We start from the raw sequence: 19,581 nt of genomic DNA, 5'->3' as shown, positions 1-19,581 counted from the left end.
CCTCAGGACGGGTGGGTCTGATGCAGACAGTGGAGAAGGTGTGGCTGGCTGGGCAAGCTGAGCCCTGGGATGGGAGGAGAGACAGCCAGCGGAGGCAGAGGCCATCCCATAGTAGAAACCAGCGAGGGGCCGGGAGGCAAGAAGGCAGTGGTGGGGCCAGGCTGCAGCAAGCTGGGACGAGCTGGGCTGGACAGGAGAGAAGGGCACAGGACACAAGTCCTGGGTTATGCAAAGGGGGTTCTCAGCAGAGGAGGGACGAAGAACTCGGGTGACAGAAAGTGGATTTGAGGGAAAACAGACTGGAAGGGAAGACAGAGGCTGGACAGTGAATACGTAGTCCTGGGGAGAGAAGGCAGGGCCCCAGGCAAGGGTGAGAGGGATGGTGGGGACAAGACGGGTGGAGGAGACAAGAGGGGTAGACGGGCCCGGAGAGGGTGGAGAGGGAACGGACAAGCCCCGGGATGAGAGGGACGGTGAGAAACAGGAGGCGGCCAGGTTTCAGGCCTGAGCTCCAGGGGAAGGGCATTATTTACAGAGTGGGGAGCAGTTGCCACAGTGGAGGCTCCTAAGAGGTCAGCACATGGGGACACAGGCCAGGAGCAAACATCACTGCCAGAGCTCAGGGCAGAAGTGAGCTGGGAGACCCTGACTGGGGACTCTTGGGGTTTTCTGGAGGGTGTGCAAGGACACAGGCCCGCCTGAGGTCACCTCGGGAGTCACTGCAGGAGGGAACCTGGGTAACGGGAGTGTGCAGTGCAGACGCCGAGAGATGCCACAGAGACGTTGAGCTGGATGGGGACAGAGGCGGGACCATGGAAGTGCCATATGGGTGTGACTGGCTTTGAGCAAGCAGGGACAAAAGTCTGACCACTCTGTGTCAGTGAGACAAGAGCCATGGGAAGGTGGAAGCCATGTGTGCAGAACTCTCCTGGGGAGATGAGCAGTGAGGGGGGAAGCTTAGGGGAGGGTGTGTAAAACTCTCCCAGGAAGATGTACAGCGAGTGGGGAAGTTGCGCGGAGGGGTGCAGAGCTCTCCCAGGAAGATATACAGTGAGTGGGGAAGTTGGGGGTGGGTGCGGGACTCTCCCGGGGAGATGAGCAATGAGTATGGAAGTTGGCGGGGGGGGGGTGCAGAGCTCTCCTGGGGAGATGAGCAGTGAGTGTGGAAGTTGGAGGGGGAGGTATGTTAACTCGGAAGCTCCAGGCCCCGTCAAGCCATTTCCTTTCAACGGCACTGAGGCTGTCTTCACTTAAATGTCACAGACACAAATTACTGCACACTCCAAACTGTAAGTCAGGAGTTTGTTTTCAGGTTAAATTATCTTTTGAAATAAGGCTGTTTGGGCAGCCATAAATGTAAAAACAACTAAGATGTCTGCATAAGTAACACGGGGGAAGTGGCTGGGACGCTGGTGTCATCGGGGCAGGGCTAGAACCTGGTCCCTCAGACCAGCCCTCCCCTTGAAGAGCTGTGCCTCTAAGTAAGGTCCAGGGTAAACATGAGTATATCCCTCACTGCCATGGACATGGGTGCTTCTGCCTGACCCATGCCCAACAAAGGCCCCTTCCCCAGTCAGTGGGTTATGGGAATGCATTCACAAGGGGTGGGTTGGAAGCCTGGCTTCCCCGTCTACTAACAGAGCGGACTTTGACCATTCCTGAATCTTCTGACCTGTATAAAGGGAAAGTCAACCAAACCATCCACCGAAGCTGGGGCAGGTGAAGGAAAGGGTGTGTGGATGCCATCTCCACTCAGCGAGACCCACGCCCGCAATGCCCAGTGCTCAGAGGGCTATCACCCCATGGTGGTCCCATGGGAACTGCCACAGAGTGGAGAGGTGCTCCATGGGACACCAGCAAGCACAGAGACGCAAGCAGGAAACACGACGTCTTCCTACCCTGGCTTGCACTGGTATCAAAGAGAGGCAGGTTTTTATTTTATTATTTTTACCTCCCAGACAAATTGGCCTAGCCCAGTAACCTTTGATATTTAAAACTTGCTTTACTCCTTCGTCATCCAGGGCAGAAAAATGAACCCCAGGCTGCTCCCCTCCCTCTGGAGCTCTTCGAAAGCCAGGATGAGGTGAGGGGTTGACAGATTAGACACAATTTGATACTTATAATCAAAGCCCTAATTAGGTGATTTCATAAAAGAAGAGAGAATATTCTGATCATAGTGTATTTTATTACAAGTGTGGAGGTAGTAAGGCCTGCCTAAAACTGATAAAGCACATGTAACAATCCATACACCTGGGTGCTTTTAGATTTAATAACGAGAAGCGTGTTACGGGAATATCGTCAATAGCAGCATCACCATCATTGTCATCGTCACCATCCTCATCGTCATCGCCAACACCTGCATCAGTCACCATCAATAAAGCCATCGTCACTATCACCATCGCCACCATCACCACCATCATCACCACTACCACTATCACCATCATCACCACTACCACCATCACTCAACATCAATATGACCACTGTCACTATCACCATCTCCACCATCAGCACCACCACCACTACCACTATAACCATCAATATCACCGGCATCACCACCATCACATTCACAATCATCACCATCACCTGCATCATTCACCATCAGTATGACCATCATCATTATCACTGTAACCACCATCCTCACCAGCATTCTCACCACCACCACCATCACCATCATCACCATCCACATCATCACCAGCATCATCACAACCATCACCATCATCATCACAACCATCATCATCATCACCACCATCATCACAATCATCATCACCATCACCACCATCATCACCACTACCACTATCACCATCATCATCACCACTACCACCATCACTCACCATCAGTATGACCACTGTCACTATCACCATCTCCACCATCAGCACCACCACCACTACCACTATAACCATCAATATCACCAGCATCACCACCATCACATTCACAATCATCACCATCACCTGCATCATTCACCATCAGTATGACCATCATCATTATCACTGTAACCACCATCCTCACCAGCATTCTCACCACCACCACCATCACCATCATCACCATCCACATCATCACCAGCATCATCACAACCATCACCATCATCATCACAACCATCATCATCATCACCACCATCATCACAATCATCATCACCATCACCACCATCATCACCACTACCACTATCACCATCATCATCACCACTACCACCATCACTCACCATCAGTATGACCACTGTCACTATCACCATCACCATCATCACCACCACCACTACCACTATCACCATCAATATCACCAGCATCACCACCATCACCATCACAATCATCACCATCAGTATGACCATCATCATTATCACTGTAACCACCATCCTCACCAGCATTCTCACCACCACCACCATCACCATCATCACCATCCACATCATCACCAGCATCATCAGAACCATCACCATCATCTCACCACCACCACCATCACCATCATCACCATCCACATCATCACCAGCATCATCACAACCATCACCATCATCATCACAACCACCATCACCATCACCACCATCATCACAATCATCATCACCATCACCACCATCATTACCACTACCACTAACACCATTATACCACCACTACCACCATCACTCACCATCAATATGACCACTGTCACTATCACCATCACCACCACCACCACTACCACTATCAATATCACCAGCATCACCACCATCACAATCATCACCATCACCTGCATCACTCGCCATCAGTATGACCATCATCATTATCACTGTCACCACCATCCTCAACACCACCACCATCACCAACATCACCATCCACATCATCACCAGCATCATCACAACTATCACCATCATCATCACAACCATCACCATCACCACCATCATCACAATCATCATCACCATCACCTGCCATCACTCACCATCAACGTGATCACCGTCACTATCATTACCATTAGCACTGCCATCATCATTAGTACCATGACTTAATCTACAAGTAGAAAGAGGGAGGGGGTGATGTACACAAGTAGTCTCAATGGCAAACTGAGTGACAAACACTCCTGCTGTTTAGTGCCCAGAAACTAAATCCTAAATGCCCAGCAATGCTTGGCACAGTCCTAGACAACAGAACACTGCACCCTGACCCCCAGTGTCTGTAGCAGAAAAGCTCAAGGGCTATAAGACTCATCCAAAGTAACTGGAAGAATCTGCAAATCTAGGGAAGGCAAATAAAATGCCTTTGCTTGACAAGTTCCCCAGCTCCACAAGGGAACACTGCAACCATGACTGTGTATTTGGTGACCACAGGCCATGTTCAGGGAGAAGGCCTGTCAAGCCACCATTAGATGCCACAGTAACTTGGCTCATGCTCTGTGAGGGCAGAATGGAAAGAGACCTTAATGGGCATGGAGTCTGCTATGCTGGTCCTGTCTCACAGTGGAGCCAGCTGCTGCTCTGCAGATTCCTCGGCATCACTGCGATTCTGGGTTATGGGCTGGCATCTGTACTATTCACAGAAGCCTGGCATCTGTACTATTCACAGGTTCTTTGGGTAATTCCAATGTGGAGGTTACAGCTCAGCTAGAAACCTCATTTATTCTGCTGCGTTGCCGTCACCATCACCATGACCATGCTCATGGTCAGCCATCATCAGCACCATCACTATCAACCACCACCATTATCACCATTACTGTTGCCATGACCACCATCATCACCATCACCATGATTACTATCACCACCACCACCACCACCATCACCATCATCACTATCAACCACCACCATGATCACCATCACCATGACTACCATCACTATCACCATGACCACCCTCACCACCATCATCAGCACCATCACTATCAACCACCACCATCATCGTCACCATGACCACCATCATCACCATCACCATGATTACTATCACCACCACCACCACCAACTACCACCATCACCATTATCACTATCAACCACCACCATCATCACCAACACCATGACTACCATCACTATCACCATGACCACCCTCACCACCATCATCAGCACCATCACTATCAACCACCACCACCATCACCATTACTGTCGCCATGACCACCATCATCACCATCACCATGATTACCATCACAACCACCACCACCATCAACCACCACCATCACCATCATCACTGTCACCATGACCATCACCATCACCATGGTTACCGTCACCATCACCACTACTTATGGTTACCATCACCATCACCACCACCATCAGCACCATCACTATCTTCACCTTCACCATCACTATCAGCCACCACCATCATCACCACTTTCATCATTGCCACCACCACCATCGCCTTCATCATCAATACCTTCATCATTATCACCATCAGCCTCACCATCACCACCTTCATCATCACCACCTTCACCATCACCACCAACACCACTGCTATCATTACAGCCACTACTTACTGAGCATCTATTATGTTCCAGGAATACCATATTACCATATATTTGTTTTCTATTTTTAGTCCGTTAGCAACCCTGTGAATTTGGTATAATTATCCCCACATTACAGATGAGTAAATTCAGGGCCCTAGAGAGAAAATCGGTTGTCCAGGACAGCATAGCAAGGCAAGGCAATGGGCTAGCCCAGATGAAACCCAGACCACCATGCCTCTTTGAATTACTGTTCCACTTTCTCAGGGCTGCCTCCTGACTCCTTTCCTTGAATCCTGTCTTGATTCAAAGGCATCTCTGCCCCACCCCTGAACAGTCTATTGTTCAACACTACTCCCTGCATGCCCTGTGTGTGTGCGCCCTGTATGGCACCCTTCCTGCTTAAAGTTACCAGAGTGGTTTCTGCTGCCTGCGTGAGTACCTGCTCTAATGCAATCACATGTCTCACACGTGTGTAGACAAGGGGGAGTGAGTATAGCAAGGTGTTCAGCTGGTGACTCAGGAAGGAAAGCAGCTTTGGGTCAAGTACAACACGCAGTACCTACAGGACAAAGGTAGGGGTTCTGCATTCCTCCCAGTCACTTACTGGAAGACGCAGACATGAAGCTGTGCCTCTCTTGGCATCACACGAGATGTGGTTTGGACCAGCTTCTTTAACTGCATCAGTAGGACACTCCAAAGAGTTTGAGGAGGGCATGAGGGAGGAGATTAAAGACACCCTAGAACCCTAAGGATGAGTATGAGGGATACACAAAGCTGGATCCTAGACCACTCATAGACATTCCAACTGACATTGTAGCCAGAGATCAAGGGGCCAACCAGCCCAGAGCCTATGACCCTGCCCATTGGCTCCTGGAGGCTAGGCAAGGCCGGGAATCAAAACCAAGGGCGCCAGCTAAGGCATTTCTACCCAGACCGAAAAGGGGGCACACAGGCGGGAGTTGGAAGAGCTGTCCCCCCGGAAGGGGACGGCTCTCCACACTACCTCCAGAGGCTTCCTGGCTGCAGGAGAAGCCACTCAGTCCTGGGGAGGGGGATCCATCAATAAGACAGGTGGGGGAGAGGAGCAGATGCAGCCTTCCATTCCAAGGCTTAGCAAAGGATAGCCTGCAGGCCAAATCAGCCCACTCCCTGTTTTGTAAATAAAGTTTTATTGGAACATGGCTACACTCTGATTTACATACTGTCTATGGCTGCTTTTGCACTACAGCGGCAGTTGAATCATTACGACAGAGTTCACGCAACACGCAAAGCCTAAAATATTCCCCAACCTGCTCTTTATAGCAAAAGCAGCTGGCTCCTGTGCTAACCTGAGGCCCAAGGTGGGTAGAGGATGTCCTGAGAGCCCCGGCCAGCTTGGGACCCTCCTGGAGCCGGCAGCTGAGGCAAAGGAGAGATATGGGGCATGTGGAGTGTGGTGTGATATCGAGTCAAGCTCAATACAGATCATCAAAATGTGTTAACCTTTTCTAATCAGAAAGAAACATCAACACTTTCAAATACCATCTTGTCCACAATTATTTCAAGTGACAAAAAACAGGCTTTTCTGGAGTTTTCAAGATAAAATGTGCTTGCAATCTACTGGGGAAAATTAAGGAATGTTTTTCCCATCCAAAGCAGTAATTAGGAAGCAGATGTTGGTGCAGATGTGTTTACCAACCACAGCCAAGCCTCATAATGTGTTTTTCTAATGCAGCTGAATAACGAATCTCCACACTCACACAGACATTTCAGCATCCACACGCCGTGGCATACCTAGGGACACAGCTGCATGCAAACCACATCAATGTGCTTTCCTTGAGGAGGAAGCCAGCAGCTCTGTAAAATGCTGCTCACAGCTCAGCTGAAATGCTACCCAACCACAGCCAGCCTGGCTGTTTTCTTGTGCCAGGTATGAAAGACGGTGGCTTATGCCTCTGATGGTATCCACACGTGCTTCCTCTCAGGTAGACCCAAGGGGAAGGGAGCGTCAGCAGAGAAAACAAGGAAGGCATAGTAACTGCCTGGTCCTGGACATTCTGCCCTGGCTGTGTCTTGCAAAGGGCTGCAGAGAAAAATACACAACTGTGTGAGGGAGTCATTAGCAGAAGGCTTGACTCAGGGGCAGGAAGTCTGAATAGGGTCTTGAAGGATGCATAGGAGTTTTCCAGGGCAAAGAATCCAGGAAGATTGAACAGCTAGAAGCAAAGTGGGACTCCAGCAGAGTGGCTGGAGGGGCCTGGGCTGGTGACTAGCCATGGAAGGGCTGGGGAATGGCTTGGGTAAAGGATGAGGCTTGAGATTTCACCCTGGAGGCCACTGTGAGCCAACAGGATGGGAGTACTGCTTTGGGATGGGAAGAGAATGCCGACAGCCTGCAGAGGATGGACCCCGGCACAAACAGCCCTGGGCATCCAGCAGAGTTCCTCCTCTGAGATCTCCCTCTGTTCCTCCAGGACAAAGAGCCACATCCCCTCCCACCCCTCGCTGCTCTACTGCTTAGTGTAGCACCCGCATCTCAACACCCTCCAGATTTGAAGTTCCTTGAAATCAGAGAAAGAGAAAAGAAAAGGCAGGAAAGGAGAAGTCCTTCAATAGTGATGTCCAAGAATTAACCTGACTTTGAGCACCTAGGAAACAGAGAAACAGCCCCCTGTCCTCCTAAAGCAGTGCCTGCACCCCTCCTATGCCCCATGAGCCCAGGGCCCCTTCTCACCAGCTCCACTCCACAGGCCGCCCCCACCGCTTAGACCCCCACGGCTCCCCGCTCCTGTGGGACCAGCAGGGGCCCCCACCCCGCTGCTTCACCTCCCCATAAGGCCACGGTGCACACACTGGGCAGGGTGGCACTTGGCCTTGTCATTTAGGATTCAGCCTCCCAGAGGGCAGGGCTCACATCCCCGGAGCCTTCAGTGTTTCCCAGACACATTCATTTCCTGCTATCCTCGGCTCTCACACTTGTACTTACAGGGAAGAGTGTGAAGATGATTTGCTTTTTCACATCAAGGTTCCACTTGTGGGTATTTTTCCCCGAAAGAAATGAAAACAGGGCCTTGAACAAATATTTGCACATCTATGCTCACGGCTGCGTTATCCACGACACCCAAAAGGTGGAAACCACCCGAGCATCCCTTGACAGATATCCACGTACACAATCCACACAATTATTTAGCTTAAAAATATTATTCAGCTTAAAAAGGAAGGGCCAAAAATTCCGACACAGGCTACAGCACGGACAAACCTCGAAAACATTGCACTCAGTGAAATAAGCCAGATACCAAAGCACAAACACTTTATGCTCCTACTCATATCAAGTCTCTACCACAGGAAAATCTATAGGCACAGAAAGTAGAATGCGGGTTGCCAGAGGCTGAAGAGAGTGGAGAGTTACTGTTTGATGGGGACAGAGTTTCAATTTTGCAAGATTAAGAGAGTTCCAGAGATGAATGGCGGGCAGTTGCACAGCCATGTAAATGTACTTAATGCCACTGAACTGCATACTTAAAAGTGGTTAAAATGGCATACTTTGGTTATGTGTATTTTACCATTGAATGAAAAGGCACATTGGGGCATATCTGTCTCACGCAGTGGTGGAAGGCTTTGCTTTTTTTTTTTTTTTTTTTTTTTTTGAGATGGGGTCTCACTCTGTCACCCAGGCTGGAGTGCAATGGCGCTATCTCCGTTCATGCAACCTCCACCTCCCGGGTTCATGCAATTCTCTTGCCTCAGCGTCTCCCGAGTAGCTGGGATTACAGGCATGTGCCACTACACCCAGCTAATTTTTGTATTTTCAATAGTGACAATGTTTCACCATGTTGGCCAGGCTGGTCTTGAACTCTGACCTCAAGCAATCTGCCTGCCTCAGCCTCCCAAATTGCTGGGCTTACAGGAGTGAGCCACTATGCCTGGCCAGGCTGGCTTTTTAAATATTTTGGTGACAGGGTTTCACTCTGTCACCCAGGCTGGAGTGCAGTGGCATGATCTCGGCTTGCTGCAGCTTTAAACCCCCAGGCTCAAGTGATGCTCCCACCTCAGTCTCCTGAGTAGCTGGGACCACAGCCACATGCCACCATACCTGGCTAATTTTTAAATTTTTTGTAGAGATGGGGTCTCACCATGTTGCCCAGGCTAGTCTCAAACTAGATCAAGTAATCCACCTCCCCTTGGCCTCCCAAAGCACTGGGATTACAGGTGTGAGCTGCTGCACCTGGCCGGAAGGCCTGCTTTTGTCATGTGATGGTGCCACGCATGCCTGGTGGGGGTACCAGAACTATCCTAAGTCTTTGTCTGCCACGTCCTTCCCCATCTCATGACTCTGATCTGCCCCTCTCCATGTTCCACACAGAGACCTGCTGACGGGGTAGATGGTTGACTCCAGAACTGAACAGAGTTTGCATCCCAGCTACGGAGTGTGAACGAGACAGCCTGGCTGGCTCCTCGCGCATCTTCTGGAGCACGGACAGTGCGGAGGCGCGGCACTGACCAGACCTGATTCCTGCGCCCAGTTCTGGCACCAGCTGTGCGAGCGCGATGCTCACCTTGCTTTCCTGGGGCTCTGTTTCCTCCCTTCTACAACAGGGTAACAGTTCCCACCGAGGCAGCAGGTGAGGATGACCTGAGACGCCCCCTGCAAGGCCTTCCCGATGCCCCCCAGGATTAGGGCTGGCTGGGGTGCATGCCACTGCAGCGTGTGAGAAACAAACTTACCCATTTAAACCCAAAGAATGGACTTAGAGACCCGGAGAACAGCGAAAGTGAGACTCTTACTGATGGTCTCGTAAGATCAAGTGTCTGATGGGCAGGCACACCCAGCACCGTTTCAACAAGCAGTGTATCCCTCAGTGCACAGATCCCTCCCCCAGTTCCTCATAGGCTGAGTACTATGGGTTACGACTTTTCCAGATGTTGCCTATTGGCTGTTGGGTTGGAGCTTTGGGTGCTTTTTTTAAGGCCTGCTTTGTTGCATTTTGTTGCAGCCCACAATGTGTTGCAATATTAGTTAGCTTAGGGGCTTTTTAAGTATTTGATTTATGACCCATGTAGCTGGGCAGGCTGGCAAGAACAGACAAAGCGAGCTATTTTGCAGGCTAGTAAACTTTCATCTTAAACTTTTTTGGTTTGGGTGAGGGCAACTAAAGGGCACAGGCTGACAAGCAGGCATTGGCTATTTAAGCAAGGGCTTAGTATATTTCGTTTCTTTTGTAGTTTGCTGACCTAAGCCAATCTAAGGCACTCTGTTTTGGAAATGGACCTCTGTCCACATTATTTCCTTTAGGCATGCTCAGCACTCACCTGGTTGTAGAGGGCGCAGATGTGCAAGGCCGTGTTCCCCGAGGCGTTCTGGGCACTCATGTCTGCCCCATAGAACAGCAGGTGCTCCAGGTGCTGCACGTGCCCGTACCTGCAGGCCTGAAACGCAGAACCCAGGCTGTGAATCAGGAACCCTCCGCCATGACAGCCGCATGCACACACAAAGTACACCAGCCACTCGGCTTATCCTTCAATGCACAGGTCCCTCCCCCAGTTCCTCATAGGCTGAGTACTATGGGTTACAATTTTTCAGATGTTACCTATTGGTTGTCAGGTTGGAGCTACACCAGAACCCCAAGGCAGGGCAGGGCCTGGGCGGACCCCAACCCCCCACCCACCATCTGGGCAAGGGCTCCAAAGACGTCAGCAAGCACCGCCAGACCCCTGGCTGTGGATCGGGGAGAACGACCTTCATGGTGGGACTGGGGACTGGTGCTCAGCTGTGAGACAGAGGGTCTGGGAAGGAGCCTCAAAGTTCCTTCCATCCTGATCCGGGGGCCTAGAGCCTAGAGGTACAGGACGTCTTTCTCTCAACCTCAGTGCCCAGCTCCACGAGATGCAAACCAGAAGGCTCAGCCCCGGCCTCGGTTACCCAAGCTCCCCCTTCCAGGGAGGCGGCACGAGATGGCCAGGAGAGGCCTTCACAGCCTCTTCCCTGTGCTGTATCCACAGGAGTGAGCCCTGTCCTTCTACGTGCGATGGACGGCCCAACGATGGCTTTAATGCAGTCCAGCTCCTAAGTAAGTTGCAGGACACAGGGGTAGGGCAGCCCTGCAGTATGACCAACTTCTCTCTGAGAACTACAACACGTGTGGCTTGTGAACCATCAGGGCCCGGGGGTCAAACAGACCCAGGCCTGAACCATTTGTCAGAACTTTCGCCTCGGCACCTACGTGCATTCTCATCTGTAGGCAGGAACAACCCTCAACCCTCGCAGGGTTCAGATGAGAATCACGTGAGACAAAGAACCCCACAGGGCCTCACATGAGGCCGGGCACTGAGTCAGCCAGCGCAGCCCCTCCCCACCCAAGCTCACAGGGGCCAGGGAGGTCCCCGCGCAGGTGACGAGGGCCCTCTGTCCAGCCACGCACTGCTCGACATTGTGGCCACAACCTTGGACCTGGAGAAAAGTGGGTCCTGACCTAACAGGTCTCACCCCCAGGCAGCCAAGGGGTGCTGAGAGCAGTACGTGCTGTGGTAGCCCAGGAAGGGGTTCTCATGAATCCTGCTCTACTGCTAATTGAGACAGATAGAGGTGAATTTCACCTTCTCAGGGTCCATGAGAAAGAGCTACACCTCAGCAAGGTGAGGAAAGATGACAGGGAGGATATTGAAACTATTAATTGGATGAGCTGTTTAAAAAAAAAAAAGACACTAGAAATTTCCATTTACCATTGCTGTGCCTCCCACAAATCTCATTAATTTATGAAGTAGATCCCTGTGGCAGACCTCGTTGCTGTCACCTGCCCGGCCCCACAGCCCCTTCTTCTGGGAACTGCACCTGCGTTTGCCTTTGGGGGCTACCCCAGCTCCACTCTCGGAGGTCTGGGAAAGGCCTCCCCACCCTGCTCCTGCAGAGGCACAGAACACAGGCAGGAGCCATCAGGTTCCATTTCCCCAGGCACAATAAGGGACGCCCATGTGACCTCAGAGAAGCTGCCATGTCCCAAGCTAGAACATTCACCAGAACTAATGGGGGAAAAGTTCTTTCTTTCTTCCAGAGTGGGGAGCAGAAAAGTGACAGAGCCCTGGAGCTGCTAGGACCCTCAACACAGAAGGGAAGTGTGACGGGGGCAGGGAGAGGAAGAAAGGAAAGAAAGAGAAAGAGGGGAGACAGGGAGAGACATGCACAAAGCCAAGATGACACTGTCTGAGCCCCTCTAAGCTACAACTGACCCTGAAATTTCAGGGACATAACGATTAGGCATAATTCCCTCCCCTCACCCACCCATTTGCATTGGGATTTGCGTTCCTGAAACTGAAGGATCCCTGGCTATTTGGCACTCCCCAAAGGACTTCTGGGAGGCAACACTTTGTTACAGCTTAATTTAATTGCTCTGTGGTCAATAAAGACAACTAATGTTAGCATAAAGACACTGAACAATTAATCCACACTCATTATTCCCCTTCCCCCAGTTAATCTGAATTTATGAGCTTGTAAGTTCCATCAGTCAGATGGTGCCAGAGCACCCTTTCCTTGCAAGGGCAAAATAGGCTCAACGGGAAGAGATGAAAACGGAGCCGCTGACTCCAGGCGGACGTCTCGTAGGCGTATTCCCAAGAGCATGCTTCCATTTTCCACTTTTCCCACGTCCATTGCTTTATAACACACAAACCCGGGAAATACAGGAAAGTGCTGAACAAAAACCAAAAGTCACCGAGAATCCCACAGTCTTAGCACTAGCAGTATTTTTTTTTTTTCAAGCATCATTTCAGCTAGTCTCTTCTTTCTGTTTTAACCCCTGGTGGTTGAGGCACGGAGCTCGCGCCTGCTGAGGAAAATGCAGCTGCCATGCAAAGGGGTGAGGGGGAACCAAGCCAGATAGTGGGCAGACGGGTCCACAGATGGCTGCACGCAGGACTCTGCACACACAAGGACACTCAAGAAGGGGAATGGGAGCTGCGCTCTCACTTTCAAAGAAGGAAGTTACAAATACAGTACAAGAGAAAATGAGAACATGCCTTGTGGCATTGGCTTGGAATGGGAGTATCAGTAGAAACTCACAATTTTTAATATACAGACTAATAAAAATTAGAATATGGATGCCCACATGTCTACCCATCCCTAACTCTGCCTACCGAGAGGGTGGGGGACAGGAACAGCCGAGCAGCCATCAGCACCCCAAGCACCTGCACCTTGGCTTCTAAATACCACTCCACACTAAAAAGAACCAGGCTCCTTGGAGAAACAGCTGATTCCTGAGGCAGGAAAAGAGCAAGGTGAGCCTGATATAACTTGTTGTGCCAGAAATTAAGAAAATGGTAAAAAAAAAAAAAAAAAAAAAAAAATCAATGTGGCTGTGTCCCGAGGACACACGAGCCATCCTGAGGGGCACTCACCAGCTAAAACTGGGATAATAATAATGGATTATTACCTCCTGAATAAAGAGAACTCTGCAAGTCTGCCTTGTTGTAAATACATGAATAAACAAACAAGAAGAGAAAGCTTTTCTTTACAACAGAAAGCCAGCTAATAAATGTAGAAGCAATAGTAGGATTAAAAAAAAAATCTCCATTTAGTAACCATGATAGCAATAATTCCAGCAAGAAAGGCCAATGGATGCCAGAACTGTCAGGTGAAAGGGGTATGAGAAAACAGATTTTTGCATAGCCTCAAAGATCACCAAAAAAGATCTATTAATTACAAAGGAGCAAAGTAAGGCAGGAGGTGGGACTCGACTCTGGAAGCGGGACTCAGACACCGGATCAAACGGAGCACTAGCTAACACAGGGCGGGGCAGAAGCAGCTTTCCATAAGACACGCCCATCCTGTGCCACATCAGTTTACTGTTGCCATGGCAACACCCAGCCGTTACCACCCCCTTCCCTGGCAATGGCCTGATGACTCAGAAGTTACCACCCTTTTCCTGGCAATTCCTGCAGAACCTGTCCCATAATTTGCATGTAATTAAAAGTGGGTATAAATGTGAGTGCAGCATGGCCTCTGAGCTGCTGCTCTGGGCACACTGCCTCTGGGACAGCCCTGCTCTGCAAGGAGCAGGCTCTCTGCTGCTGTTCACAGCTGCTTCAATAAAGGTTGCCAACATCACCATCCTGCCCTTGAATTCTTTGCTGGGTGAAGCCAAGAGTCCTCCCCGGCTAAGCCCCCTTTTTGGGTCTCGCCTGCCCTGCATCCAAAGAGGAGAAAATCAGCAGACCCCACCTGACCAGGTGGTCAGCGTGACCTTCACGGTGAGCACCAGACGAATGGTCCCCATGTGTCCCTGTGAGAACGTGAGGCTGACAGCACAGCATCCTTTCTAAGGCATTCCTGCCAAATGCACACACTGGATCCTATCATGAGCAAACACCGAGCAAACCCAGCAAAATGACCACCCCAAAATCTTCAAAACGGTCACAGCCATGGGAATTAAGGGAAGCCAGAGGAAGTCTCCCAGATGGAAAGGCTCCATGCAGGGTCCCAGGCTGGATCCTCTTCTATCAGGGACGTTACTGCGACACCAGCACCACTCAAATGTGCTCTCCGCGTGGAGGGCATATGGGAGATCCTTGTACTATTCTTGCAACTCTTCTATAAGCTGGAAATGGAAATAGTCATTTACAATTTTAAAAAGAAAGTAATAGGCTGGGCGCAGTGGGTCACATCTGTAATCCCAGCACTTTGGGAGGCCAATATGGGTGGATCATGAGGTCAGGAGATTGAGACCATCCTGGCTAACATGATGAAACCCTGTCTCTACCAAAAACACAAAAAATTAGCTGGGCATGGTGGCGGGTGCCTGTAATCCCAGCTACTCAGGAGGCTGAGGCAGGAGAATGGCGTGAACCCAGAAGGCGGAGGTTGCAGTGAGCTGAGATGGTGCCACTGCACTCCAGCCTGGGCAACAAAGCAAGACTCCGTCTCATAAATAAAAAAGAAATAAAGAATTGGCCAGGCGTGGCGGGTCATGCCTGTAATCCCAGCACTTTGGGAGGCCAAGATGGGCGGATCACGAGGTCAGGAGACTAAGACCACCCTGGCTAACACGGTGAAACCCCGTTTCTACTAAAAAATACAAAAAATTAGCCGGGTGTGGTGGTGGGTGCCTGTCATCCCAGCTACTTGGGAGGCTGAGGCGGGAGAATGGCATGAACCTGGGAGCTGGAGCTTGCAGTGAGCCGAGATCATGCCACTGCACTCCAGCCTGGGCGACAGAGTGAGACTCTGTCTCAAAAATAAATAAATAAAGAAGGAAGGGAGGGAGGGAGGGAGGGAGGGAGGGAGGGACTCGCTTGACACAAAGATACTGAAAGCTACCAAAGCGTTAAAGGAAGGAATTCATCCTCCCCCAAGAGAAGCAACACTAACCCCCTTTTCTTATTTTGAAAAGGGTGTCTGGCCTCTGGCTGTTGAGAGACAGCTGAGAGGGTGATAGGAGGGTGGAGAGTAATGGAACGAAAGACAAAACACTGTCCTTCACACCTGCTCCCCGTACCCACTCTCCTGAGGCGTTTTTCGGAAAATGCATGTGTGGGAGGCTCCACCCACGTCTGCTGCCTCTGAATCTCCTGCTGAGGCCTGGACAAGGGCACCTGGAGATGGCTCCCCTCGAGACTCTGTTTGCCCAGCGATGCCTGGCGTCCCACCCGCCCCTGTGCAACCACAAGACTTGGTGTGAATGAGAAAAAAGGGTGCTGCTTCCTTCAAGCCCTTTACTGCCACCTGCTGGACACTGGCGATACATCTACAGGCCCTCAAACTATGGCAAGAGGAACGGCGCCACCTGGGGTTGTACAACGCCCAGCACAGCAACCGGAGCGGCGGGGAGGTCACTGCTCTCTCTGCAGGGAAGCAGCACAGGTCGGCTGAGACAAACCCCCTACCAATTCTGCTTGGCTCTGTGCCCCAAAGAGAACTGTTCCCAACCACACTTAGGCATTTCTCCCAAAGCATATGCCTTGTAACATGAGGTGGAGACACCACAGCTCACACAACCAAGAGTCACATCATGTCAGCTCTCACTGGGTCAGGAAGCAGGCTGCCCGTCAGTAGAGAAACAACGTCTTGTCCAAACACAGGCAAACCCCCTCGCCTGGCCTGAGCCACCGGCTGCTCCGCGGCCCCGCATACCACGGTTTTCAAAGGCTGGCTCTGGTCTTCCTCCTGGCCCAGCAGTCGAGGAGGCCAAGGCACCTGAATGAACGCAGGAACGCAGGCAGTGGACGGGCTGTGATGCAAACCACAAGTGGCTAGTTCAGTTTTGTTGGTGTTGCGGACTGGACTGCATCCCTACAGCATTCATGAGTTGGAGTCCCCATCACCAGCACCTCCGCGTGGGGTTGTATGTGAAGAGGGTCTTTCGAGAGGCAATTAAGTTAAAATGAAACCATTAGGGGGCCCCTAATCCCGTCTGCCTGGTATCCTTATAAGAGGAGCTGGGGACACAGACACACAGAGGGATGACCCTGTGAGGACGCAGGGAAAAGGCAGTGTCTGCAAGCCAAGGAGAGAGGCCTCAGGAGGAACCAGCCCTGGACACCTTCATCTCGGACTCCAGCCTCCAGAACTGTGAGATGATGTCTACTGTTTGAGGAACTTTGCGGCGGCAGCCCTATGCAGCGAACACAATCTCTTTGGGTCTACTAATGTGTGCTGTTCAGCCTGAAATGATCACAGACAAAGGACGCCACGCTCAATTCCAAAAGGAGAGATGACTGGCATTCCCACATAAAGCTACGGCCCTTGCCCACCTTCCCCACGGAGCCCATTGCTCTCATAATGTGATTTTTGGAAAGATGAAGTCTCTTAAAGATGTCACCTATGTCACCAGGGCAGGACAGAGGACCTGCCGAAGTGCAGAGCGTGGGGTGCTGGTCTCGGGGTCTTCACCCATCCCCTCTCCTCCGCTCCCCGCACGTCCCTGAGGAGTCAGGGCTGACTGGGGAGACGGGGACTCAAGGGTCCTCATTCCTTCTGGAGGCTCAGAGAGAGGATGCCTCTCTTCCTTCTCCAAACAGAACCTTGCCAGGCAAGAGGGGCTCAGAATACGGAACTGACCTCCCAGGTCAATTCAGAGCAGATCCCCCGAAACACGGCTCACTGCTGCGGCTCCAGACACCGGGGCCACAGAGGCTCGGCCACTCGTGCCCACGGGCAGACACTGAGCCCTGGGTCCAGAGTGACATGGGGAGGGGCTCCCACGCTCCGGTCCTGCCACCTGGCAGGGACCCCAGACTCTCACACCCTGGAGGTGTTCACCTGGAAAGGTGCAGTACCTGCCAGTACTCACGTCCCACAGTGAGGCTCGGCCACAGTTCCAAGGCTGCCAAGCACATGCCAGCACCAAGGGGCAGAATCCTGTTCACAACACCTCCCCACCACCAGGGCCAGCGCATGCCACCTGCCCAGATCTGAGGGTCACCTGCCAGCACCACAGTCTGGCTCCAACACAGCCCCCACCTCCCCTGGCCAGAATGAGCCACTCCCGGCTGGCACTGTGGAGCTCCCGGGCTCTCCACCTGGCCGCTGTTCACACTGGTCCTTCCTGTGCTACCTGGCATTGTGCTTTCTGTGACCAAGCCCAGGCTTGGACACAGGGTCACCGCAGTGCCTGAACAGTGGTCATCTCAGCGCCTAAGCAATGGTCATCTTGGGGCCTGGACACAGCAGTCACCTCAGTACCTAGATGGACAGTGATTACCTCAGCGCCTGGACACGGTGGGAGCCATAGTACACTAGAAAAACCTCAATCTGAAGGAAGACCACACCCCATGTGACTCCATCCCATCCTAAATGCTAACTTTTCAGTCAAACATTGACTCCCATCTCTACCATGCAGCTCACGCCGGGCTGCACACAGTCCCACCCTGGCGGGACGGTAACCAGAATGCTTGGACCCAGAACGACATAACGTGGGGCTCCAGTAGAGAACCTCCCACAGGCCTGGGAGGATCGGGGGCCCGTCCCCTCGCCATGGGGCCTGGAGAGGCTCGAGAGCTGAGGGCGTCTGGCCAGGGATGGGCAGGGGGCAGCCTGGAGCAGGAGGAGGGGAGAAGTCACTGTGGCCCGAAATTCTCTCTTTAAGGCTGACACTCTTCATTTAAATGCGACAAATAACAAATAGCAGCCAGTAACAACATTCAGACTGATGCCACACCCATCGCACGATGGGGGAAAATCAAACGAGGGGCTGGGAGCAGATGTGGTCGGCACTCTCTGAATACAACAGATTATTTAGTTTTTTTCCCCCTTCTGAAACAGGCTCTCATTATGGTTGTCCAGGCTGGATGGAGTGCAGTGGCACGATCTCGACTCACTGCAGCCTCCACCTCAGGGCTCATGTGATCCTCCCACCTCAGCCTCCCAAGTAGCTGGGATTACAGGTATGTGTCACCACACCCCGCTAATTTTTGTATTTTTGGTAGAGACAAGTTTTGCCCTGTTGGCTGGGCTGGTTTTGAACTCCTAGGTTCAAGTGATCTGCCTGCCTCAGTCTCCCAAAGTGCTGGGACTATAGTGTGAGCCCCTGTGCCCAGCCTAACGTATTATTTCTAATGCTCACCAGCCTAATGCATTACTTCTAATGATGACGTTGGACGTGACCACATGATGATAATGAGGATGATGATGTGGGGACAGATGATGACAATAATGATGGGGACATTTATTGAGTACCTGGTCGGTGCTGGGCACTGCAGAAAGTGCCTCACGTGAATTCTGTCATTAGCTGTCTCCAGAGCTCTGCAAATTATTACTCAGCCAACCTGAGAGATTAGCACACAAGCCCAGAGAGGGTGGGGCACCACTGGGTGACCCAGTGAGCGATGAGGTGGGTTTGCAACCCCAGGCTGCATAACACCCAGGCCAGAGTATGGCCAACAGACAGCATGAGGAGGAGATTCCCTCATCCCAAAGATACTGAGTCAAACTCAGAGAGGGAGGGAGGGAGCCAGGCTCTGCCCCTAGGCAGGCACCAGAGTTCAGCACGTGGAAACACAGTGTCTGGATCCCTCACCAAGCGGCATCCTCTCTAGGACCACACCCGCTCTGGCCAGGGCCACTGTGCTGTGACGTTGCACGGTGGATGTAAAAGTCTTCACCAATTAAAAATACAGAATGAATACCCCCAAATCTGATCCCTGATGTCCTTGGATTGTGGGAATGCATTGGGGTGTTTCTTAACCTGCTTCTTTATACTTCTTTGTATTTTCCAAGATTTCCATCATGCAAGGGTATATTTT

At 51.5% G+C, this 19,581-nt stretch overlaps 1 protein-coding gene across 7 annotated transcripts in view; it reads right to left on the bottom strand.

Annotated features, from left to right (window-relative positions):
* SHANK2 (SH3 and multiple ankyrin repeat domains 2) overlaps positions 1 to 19,581 on the bottom strand; it is a 666,634-nt gene that overhangs the window by 509,364 nt on the left and 137,689 nt on the right. For all 7 annotated transcript variants that reach the window (XM_065527817.2, XM_074012927.1, XM_074012925.1 and 4 more), the window contains one exon: positions 10,663 to 10,779. In XM_065527817.2, coding sequence (XP_065383889.1) covers positions 10,663 to 10,779 — 117 coding nt within the window. The remainder of the gene's footprint in view (positions 1 to 10,662; positions 10,780 to 19,581) is intronic.

This window comes from Macaca fascicularis, chromosome 14, assembly GCF_037993035.2.
Source record: "Macaca fascicularis isolate 582-1 chromosome 14, T2T-MFA8v1.1".
NCBI lineage: Eukaryota > Metazoa > Chordata > Mammalia > Primates > Cercopithecidae > Macaca > Macaca fascicularis.
This window is presented reverse-complemented; position numbering and strand designations above follow the sequence as displayed.